We start from the raw sequence: 9943 nt of genomic DNA, 5'->3' as shown, positions 1-9943 counted from the left end.
ACGCCAAATTCTGACCCTACCATCCGAATGTCGCAGCAGAAATCGAGACTCATCAGACCAGGCAACGTTTTTCCAATCTTCTATTGTCCAATTTTGGTGAGCCTGTGCGAACTGTAGCCTCAGTTTCCTGTTCTTAGCTGACAGGAGTGGCACCCGGTGTGGTCTTCTGCTGCTGTAGCCCATCTGCCTCAAGGTTCGATGTGTTGTGCGTTCAGAGATGCTCTTCTGCATACCTCAGTTGTAATGAGTGGTTATTTGAGTTACTGTTGCCTTTCTATCAGCTCGAACCAGTCTGGCCATTCTCCTCTGACCTCTGGCATCAACAAGGCATGTTCGCCCACAGAACTGCCGCTCACTGGATATTTTCTCTTTTTCGGACCATTCTCTGTAAACCCTAGAGATGGTTGTGCGTGAAAATCCCAGTAGATCAGCAGTTTCTGAAATACTCAGACCAGCCCGTCTGGCACCAACAACCATGCCACGTTCAAAGTCACTTAAATCACCTTTCTTCCCCATTCTGATGCTCGGTTTGAACTGCAGCAGATTGTCTTGACCATGTCTACATGCCTAAATGCATTGAGTTGCTGCCATGTGATTGGCTGATTAGAAATTTGCATTAACGAGCAGTTGGACAGGTGTGCCTAATAAAGTGGCCGGTGAGTGTATGTTCTGTGTATGGTGTGGAGCATGATATCAAATACAATGCTAGTAAGAGTGTTGTCATGATATGCAGAACCAAAGAGGTCAATCATCTAAAATTTCCTGATTTTAAATTGTCTGATAATAATCTTGGGGTATGTAATAAGGTGAAATATCTTGGGCACTATATTACTGAACAAATGACAGACGATGATGATATTTATAGGCAATGCCGCATGATGTAAGCAAACACTCTGTCACACAAGTTTGGTATGTGTTCAGTTAGTGTGAAGATGTCTCTGTTCAGAGCATATTGTACAACACTCTATACTGCACACCTGTGGTCAAACTATAAAAAAGCAAGCTTACAGAGGCTTCAAGTGGCTTATAATGATGCCATGAGAACACTGCTAAAAAGACCTAGATGGTGTAGTGCAAGTGAAATGTTTGTGGCTGCAGGAGTCAGTACCTTTCAGGCTCTTCTAAGAAATATTATGTGTAAATTTATTTGCCGGCTTAATGACTCTGATAATGTAATCATCAACAGTTTGACTAATATAAGATTCAGTGCCACATGCTACCAATCCCGGCAGTGGGACCACTGGTATAGCTGCCTTTTTTTTAACACACTGACTTGTTCCATTTATGTAATTTTATTGTATTTACTCTGTGTATTGTCTAGGGATTGTCTTTTACCTATTTGTCTTTGTCTGTTATGGACCCTGAGTCTGCAATAAAGTTTTGAATTGAATTGAATTGAATTGAATATCCTCGCAACCCTGAGAGCAGGATACGCGGTTTGGATAATGAACGAATGAAAGAATGAATGAATGAACGAACGAAAAAAATGTGTGTGTGTGTGTGTGACCCTGAGAGCAGGATAAGCGGTTTGGATAATGAATGAATGAATGAATTATATATATATATATATATATATATATATATATATATATATATATATATATATATATATATATATATATATACACACACACATATATACATACACCTATATATACATACACCTATATATACATACACCTATATATACATCTATATATATATATATATACATATATATAGACCACGTTTCCTGTCTAATATCCATCCATTGACTTTACCTATGAACAGGTGATTTCGCATTTTGTGCAGTATGTCCTTCATCGGCTGCCGTACACTACGTCAGACGTAAATACTGCTAAAGGTAGCTATAGAGACATGGCTTTTACTTTGTATTCCCTTATTCAAGCTGCAATTTTGTGTGTAAATGCTGTCGCTGTTTTGCACGAAGAACGATTTCTGAGTAAAAGTAAGTGACAGTCGTTGGTAAACCGATGCCCTATTTTATTTGACTTGTTCCAGCTCAGTTAGCTGCTGCTAGTGCTAGATAGCATCCTGGTAGCAGAGATTAGCTAGTCAGGCAAAACCCATCCTAAATTACTTCAGCAGTCACAAAAGATTAAGCAATTGAGGGTAAACCCACCTGAAATTAGAAATCACTCTGTTAGTTTGTGGAAACTAGCCCACGTTTGGAAGAATTTATTTGTTAAGGATGCATCTGACTGATTTAACTACATTATAGAAAAGCAGGACATTTAACAACAACTCAAATGGAAATGATTCTGAGATTAAAAACGGAATCTCTAGTCGACATTCCGTTTCGCCCTATGTTGAACGCCTGCTGGAGGGCATATGCTATTCCCGTTACATTAGTGGGCATACTCCCGTAAATCTATAGTTGTGTCGTCATTTCTCAACTAACCTGATTTAGTTGGGAATAAACGTAGTGTCCAGATGAACTGATTCAACTTTATCTGATAACCCGCTGTACTTGGCATTGTTCTGTTATTGTCTTAATGTAGTTACAAACACAACTGATATTGCAGTCTCTACGTTTTAGTTGGCTGGGGAGTGGATCAAAGTGTGGGAGGTTTTGGGGATGAACCAGGCATCAAAATCCAGATGATGAACCTAATCCGCTCTGTGAGGACAGTGATGAGAGGTAATGGTGTCCAATCCACGGAGAGAGAAAATACAGACGCACTGTATAAGAAGTGAAACACTAATTTTTGGTAATGTCCCTTTTGCTCCTCAGTGCCCTTGATAGCAGTGAATTCTGTCTGCATTGTGCTCCTGCTACTGTTTGGCTGAAGAGAGTGAAGAAAGGACTTCAAGTAAAATTGACTGAACAAGTCACTGTCAAGAAAATGTCTCCATGGCCTCAGGGACCCTACAGCGTCACCAAGAAACAAACATAGGCAATGTTAGCAGCTAAACTTCAGCGGACATGTTTTGTCAACTCTTGTTCATAGCACAGCCCTGTTATCAAAAACAAGTGCCTATGGTTGTTTTGTTCAGTCACAGATTTTGAACTTTTTAACTGTAAAATAAACTCATTGATGGCATTCCCATTTACTGTTTGATTCAGATATTCATATGCAATACAACAATACAACGTTTCTTTCTTTCAAATGTTTCCTTTCAAAAATTGTCTTTCGCTGCGGCTTGACTACAACGATGCTTTATAACATTTAATTGTACCGAAGTTAGTTAAACTGATGTACACACACACACACACACACACACACACGAATATTTATGTCTGAAGTCGTAACTCTAATTAGATCTGTATAATGTCCTATTAGGCGACGGCGCCCATTTGTCCCAATGCAATCGCCGTAGTTCCCCCCCCCCCCGTTGTTTGTTTTTGCCTTCCGGATTTTTAAACGTACTGTAATTCATTATACCCATAGCTTTAGCCCAGATATAATCAAATACGCACACAGGGTATTGTTGTGTTTTTACTTTACCAGTTTAGTTACATTACCACTAACATATTAGCGTTTAAATGTAGCATCAATGGGAAATGCACAGAGTTGCATTATTATATCTGTCTCGGCGTGTTCCGTTTTTCTACTTTACGCTCATATTTATCGCTCTCATAAAACGTTGCAAACAAACGCGGTGAATTACGACGGTAGGCTTCCGAGCTTCGGTTATCTCTACTTCAAATATGTAATTAACGCACTTTGTAGAAAACAAGGCCACTTGTACCCAAGTAATGCGAAGGGGAAGTTTGATGTTGCCTACAATGTCCTGAACTGTAGGTGAGCCTATCGAATCACAGCTATTTCAGCCAATACGGGTCTATTTCTAAACTATTGTAACTGGATGGTCCCCCCCCCCCTCGTGGTATTCTTTACACTCAATCTGTTTTTTGTTCAAGGCTGGAGACTTCACTGCTGAGGATGTTCTGCAATTCTGCAGGTTATGGTTGGGACTACCCAGACAGTGAATACAGAGACATTCCCCTGTGTTTTCCAGAGATTCTCTGTCTAAGACTGATGCTTATAATCCTAACTGCAAGCAATTTCAGGTTGAATCCTGCAGGTCAGACCTCCACTCAAAATCACAGAATCACATTCTCATCCAGTAGATTCCCTTAAAATGCTTAATTTGGATGTGTACTTCTTTCCCTTATTCCCATTTTGTCTCTGAAGTAGAAACTGTTATAATTAGAAACTGCCAGGTAAGTGTACACAAAAAATCTGACTTTGCTGATTATGCACATAGATCACCTTTAACAAAACATAATGGAAAAAGCAGTACATGTAAAAGAAAAATAACAAAGTAACATGATGTGGAAGATATTTAGCTCAAATTAACCCCAATCTCCTGTGATGCTGTCCTTATTTCTGTCCTCACTGACCAGCCCAGAAAAATAAGGATTGAAAAGGAAAACACTTGTTAAAAAATTCATAAATATTTGCCTCCTTATCCTAGTACAGTCGTAGAGGTGGTAGGAGCAATAATGACAGTGAAAGTGATTGTCCCTTGATCGTCCAGGTCTAGTTCGTGTGCGTCAGAGCTTGAGAACATTGCAGCCAATTGATGAGCTGAAGAAGGGCCCATTCATTCTGTACGGCCAAGTCCTGGAGTACCGTCCTGTTGACGCTGGGGTGGAGGTTGACGTCTCACTCTCTGCCACCTCCCATTCCAACTACCTGGTGTGGCAGAGTGTATTGACATTACTGTCCAAGAGCAAATTCCACAGAGCACCCAGACCCGTACCCAAGGATGAAAGCAAGAGTGAGAACTGTTGTAAGCATTTTTGCACAGAATGTACTAGTCCTTAATACTCACGGAGTACCCCGTAACTCCATATTTTCTTTTTTTTCTTTTATGCTAGCCTACATTCAAAATTGTCTATTATTGTGCACAAAAGATGTTACTTTAACAATGACCAAAATGTTATCTTTTTAAAGTTACTGGGCAGTCCATTGCCCTTTGCATCCTTTTCTTTATCAAGATAATACAGAAGGAAGACAGAGAGGGAAACAGAGTAGAAAACTCAAATGTAGAGCCAGCACTTTGTCCCATTTTCCTTTAAATTTGTCAGGTCAGCCAGATATCCCCACACCAGAGGAAGTGAAGAAGGTAGCGATGAGAATTCCTGGCCACTCCTTACATCAGCTCTTCACCCTACCAGCCAGGCTCCTTGGCTACAGATGCCACACCTCTCCCAGTCTCTGGATGCTGTCTGTCTGTCTGGCTGAAATAGAAAAGCACAAAGGTACATGGAGTTCTATGTCATCATGTTGGTAGTATAGTGGAATTAAGTCTGTCTCTCTCTGTCTTGTGAGAGTAATATGGATCATTTTCTGAATGACTGGATCCATATGATCCCTTCCAAATTATCATGCGTTTTTTTAAATTTGTGCAATGGGTTTTGAAAAATGATCCTCGTCCCAAGGATCATTAAACTTGCTCGCTGCATAACAGGTCCCTGAAAATGTTAATTTATAGCAAAAGAAGAAAACAAAACCATGAAAACTGTAATGATGAGGGTTGATAATGACAACAGTGATATGGATGTCCAGCTGAAGTGAACTTTCCTATTTAATATTACGCCAAATATGATGCACACAATCCAGATTTTTTTCCTTTGCATTTTTCACCAATGCATTCTTTGGAGGAAACATTGGTTTACATGAGCATTGTCATGATTTGCAGAGTGGACTCAAGTGCAGACATAGACTTGAAGGTAAATAAATTAGATGGATTTATTAACGAAAGGAAGCGGGGAATGATGGCAAAACAAGAGGGGAGATTGCTGGCAAAGGCAGGCAGACAGATAAGCAAGTGAGAGATGCCCCTGGGCACGGGAGGAGACGGCGATTAGTACAGTATAACATGGGAAAAACAGGTAAATAAAGCACCAGGAATAATCTCTAACTAATTAGAGAGGCCTGAAGCATTTCACTACCAACTGTAGCTCAGGCAACAATCTGGCGATGAATTGGTGAAGAGCCAGGGTAGCTATACTGCAGGGGTTGGTGAACGTGATGGAAGAAAGGCGTGGATGAGCGGGGGTGGGGGGGCACGTACCCAGTAGCCACGACAAGCCTTACATGATTTATCCATATTGTGTTGCATCCAGAGCATTCTAAGTTCTATGTATAATACTGCTTGTGGAAGAGAATACTATCTATGCATAGGCCTGCATTGTATATCTTTGATTTCCTTCCCACAGTATTGATTCCTAGAATCCTATATGGATCAGGCACATATTTTTGGTTGACATTGATGCTTTATCATTTTGTTTTTTTCAACAGGAGTTGAAGCCATCAGAGCCCCCATCTCTGTCACTGCCCGATTTAAGGAGACTGATTCAGTATCTGGGAAAGTGATGATAAAGATCTGGGAGACTGCATTTGAGGATGGGCAGTCTTCTGGCCAAGGCCTCAGCTTCCAGATGGAACAACAAAGAACCAGGGTTGCTCACGTGGAAGGCTTAATCTGTAGGACTTGAACAACCCATATATTATTCATTCTGCTATCAAAGTACAATAAATATGCTGTATGCAAATATATGTTTTGTTTGATTTTTATTAGAATAGTTTTCTTCGTTGTACATCATAGGTCTATATTGACACTGTTTTGAGGTACAAGATGGGGCAAATGTAGACATGGTCTCTACAGGGAATAAAGACTCTTCAATATTTGATCCCTCTGATATTCCTTGTCGCTGCTTCCATGTATGTGGAAGTCTGTCCTCTTGTATTATTTATCATATTGCATTCAGGGCATGGCACTAAGAGAAGGGGCTGTTCATACTTCCGTGCACTAGCACGATATTTTGTAGAGAAATCAGGCAGATTGTTCCTAGCATGTTCCCACAAGTACACCGAGAGGAAAGCCCAGAGAATATGTACAGCGTTCTCTGTAGTTTACTGGGATGCCACTGACCAAAAACCAGTGATGGGGTTGTGCTATGTTGTCTGGATTACCTAAATCATATTCCAAATTTAAAGTTAGTCAAGTGTGCAAACATACAAACATTAGCATTTTGGACATTAATGTTACTAGTATGGTCCTCTTGTATACTTAACATCACCTTATCTTTTAAAGGTCTCGGTCTTTTTTTAATGAAAGTTAATTTCCACCAGGTTATATACATAAATTATGCATTACTTTGCATTGTGTGCAGTGCTGTGTTTGTATATTATTTTATATTTTTGTATATGTTTATATTTGGCTGAATCACTTAATCATCTTAAATTCCTCTGTTATTCTGTAAACAGGACTATAATTTGACATCTGTAGTTTTGTAAGAGCCTGTGTCACTTTTTCAAAATCAGGGATTCGTAGTGGACTAACCATCTTAATACTATGTTGTTGCTATTTCAAATTAACATTGATGGTTATCACTTGATCACCTGATTAAAATATTAAGATGTGTCAAGTGTAAAGCAGTTGAATAGACAACAGCAGAAGACCCTCCAGGTGTGTAACTGTATGTTTGTGAGTTGGGCTGATACTTTGAGAGAGGACAATAGCTCAGCAAAAAAAAAAAAAACCTTTCCTGAGTAAATGAAAGCTTGGGAAAAAAAACTTTGAACGTTTGTGTAATAAGTGGAGCATCCAATGACTGCCTCTGTATGTGCAGGGTGGGATGTTGCCATTTGTAAGACTGGGTGGGGTTGGAGAATCTCTGGTCATAGGCTTCCACATCGCTGGAGAAGTCAAGAGAGCTTGACACGGGCTGGATCATCTCACCTTTACCATGTGGTTTCTTCCATTCTGAGTGAGTTTTCATCCAGGTAAGACTTTTGGTAAAATTATTATTTTGTATTTGATTTCTTACTGGATTTTGATGTTGCAATATCCACTATGTCTTGATGCATTCAGTGTGTGACAATAATGCCTTTTTGTTGGTTGCACTTGCTTGTCATGCTGTTGAGATGGGCTGGTGCATAGATCAGTATGACGGATAACTACTTGTGTTTGCCGGAGTTGGCAGCAATACAGTTCACAGCAATACAGTTTTTTTTCTAAATTAGACCACCTAAATCGTTTCCACCACTAACGGAGGGAAAAAAAACAATTGGTTGATTTTACTTCCATAATAATAGTTTGTCTCTCTACATGATGGGCTTCAGATAGGCTTTGTGACAAAGTTATTCAGTCCAAATTTGGTCTTTGGTTAATGGGCTTACATTTGCTTCACCACAACTTTCTTTATACAGGTGGTCATTTAGATTAATCGTTGTCATTTTTATTATTAAGTAACTCAATTATTATTTGGCTATTAATTGAATGGCCCACCAAGAAGCACAAATTTCCCTCAGTGTTGGGAATGCTTTTGTTTGTCTTTCTTGGGTGGGGGTCATGGGGGCGAAGAGACCGTCTCAGGAATTAGAAACAGCTCGCTAGAATAACTTTTCACTGAAGCCAGGACTTAATCCACAGTTTGCATTAGATACTTAAACTCGGTAACACTTTAGTATGGGGAACATATACACCATTAATTAGGTGCGTATTAGCATGCAAATTAGCAACATATTGGCTCTTCATTGGTCTTTATTAAGCACTTATTAATGCCGTATTCTGCATGGCCTTATTATACAACCAGTAAGCCATTAACTATGAGTTTTCCCTCTATAACCTCAGAATTATTGCTTATTAGTAGTACCATCTCAATATGCTTTGCTTAGTATGGACTTTATAAGGTGGTAGTACCACAAGAAGAGTTATTCTCCCTTACTAACACGTAATGAATATGGTCTGTTCTTACATAACAAAACACAGAAGTACAAGTGTTAATAGTGTTAAATTACTCTAAATTAAGTTTTTGTTACTTAGAATATGTTCCCCATACTAAAGTGACATCTTGATCATTACTAATTCACTAGTAATTAAGTTTTTTTACTTAGAATATGTTCCCCATACTAAAGTGTTACCTCAAACTCTTTGGCAAAATCCATGTTTGTTTTATTTCGAATTCTAAGAGAGCTTGAACACATAAATTATGTTTGAAATCTCGCCATTTGCCCTCCACATGAAGTTGTTATGGCCGTAGAGTTTCCCCTCCCAATTACCTCACGGGGCCCGAATCTACAAAAGAAGATTGTTTGTGCAAAAAAATTCTTGTGCAAAAAATCGTGCATATCTTTCATCTATTGTTCCCGCCACACAATAAGGTGGAGTACCCTGACTGCCTCACCTCTTAAACATGTACATCAATGTTATTATTCATTTATAGAGTCCTGAATCTGTCATGTATGGGAGTCAGTCGAGTGTAAGAGGACCAATCTGCTAAACCGCTGTATGGAGTGTATTCCACTGAGGGTGTCTGACTCAGTGCCAGTGGATGTAAACCTATGATGAAAAAAAAATCCCTTACTCTCAACATGTCACCTGTCATTCAGGCTGAGAATCCCATATTTCTCAAAACAAACGAAACAATTCACTGATGGGGGGGTTTAACTATCTGATTTTTTTTTTTTACATCAAAAGGCATCATGCCTGAAGGATCCTGTGTTTATGCCAATACAATGTAGCACTGTTTTCACTTTGGAATACTTTATGTTTAAAAAGGGACATGAGACCAAAGTATTGTCAACTTGACACGATGGCAGTTTGTCAGAGTCGTAGTTAATCTGTTGTTGGAGAACGTCTCGCTGCAGGCTCGTGTCCCATCAGCATCTTTGATGATCTGGCCAAATTTAGATTCAGGCACTCAGAGCGGCTTTGAAGGTGATGATTTTTTTTTCTTCATTTAAATTTTTTTTTTACACAATCCAAAAGGGCGACATTCATTACTTCATTGAAAATGTGTGTGTGTGTATGTGTGTGTGTGTGTGTGTTGGGGGACGGGGCTGAGTGACGGGAGGGCTTGTCAGAGAGACATGGGTGAGAGAGAGAGCAAGAGCGAGAGTGAGCGAGAGAGAAAAGAAATGGAAGTAGCCATAGTTCTAACTTTCTTCCTTCTGCACTTTAGAGGAGTCCAGCAGTCTCAAAT

At 39.5% G+C, this 9943-nt stretch overlaps 2 protein-coding genes across 4 annotated transcripts; both read left to right on the top strand.

The window, feature by feature from the left end:
* The first annotated feature begins 1802 nt into the window (after positions 1–1802).
* On the top strand, positions 1803–3068 carry LOC130124129 (immediate early response 3-interacting protein 1). Its single transcript, XM_056293558.1, has 3 exons — positions 1803–1948; positions 2540–2641; positions 2735–3068. Exons 1-3 carry the CDS (start codon positions 1858–1860, stop codon positions 2788–2790), a joined length of 249 nt encoding a protein of 82 aa, XP_056149533.1. The 5' UTR covers positions 1803–1857; the 3' UTR covers positions 2791–3068.
* A 285-nt stretch (positions 3069–3353) lies between these two features.
* Positions 3354–6612, top strand: si:ch211-12e13.1 (uncharacterized). 3 transcript variants are annotated; one of them, XM_056294579.1, is made up of 5 exons: positions 3354–3742; positions 3866–4029; positions 4486–4740; positions 5039–5212; positions 6255–6612. In XM_056294579.1, exons 2-5 carry the CDS (start codon positions 3888–3890, stop codon positions 6449–6451), a joined length of 768 nt encoding a protein of 255 aa, XP_056150554.1. In that variant the 5' UTR covers positions 3354–3742; positions 3866–3887; the 3' UTR covers positions 6452–6612. The 3 variants fall into 3 exon arrangements, with proteins under 3 accessions (XP_056150554.1, XP_056150546.1, XP_056150538.1); XM_056294571.1 differs by having other exon boundaries at positions 3354–3746; positions 4486–4728; XM_056294563.1 differs by having other exon boundaries at positions 3354–3746.
* Positions 6613–9943: the final 3331 nt, after the last annotated feature.

This window comes from Lampris incognitus, chromosome 1 (genome assembly GCF_029633865.1).
Source record: "Lampris incognitus isolate fLamInc1 chromosome 1, fLamInc1.hap2, whole genome shotgun sequence".
In the NCBI taxonomy this organism is placed as follows: Eukaryota; Metazoa; Chordata; class Actinopteri; order Lampriformes; family Lampridae; genus Lampris; species Lampris incognitus.
Note: the sequence above shows the minus strand (reverse complement) of the source record. Positions and strands in the feature narration are given on the sequence as shown.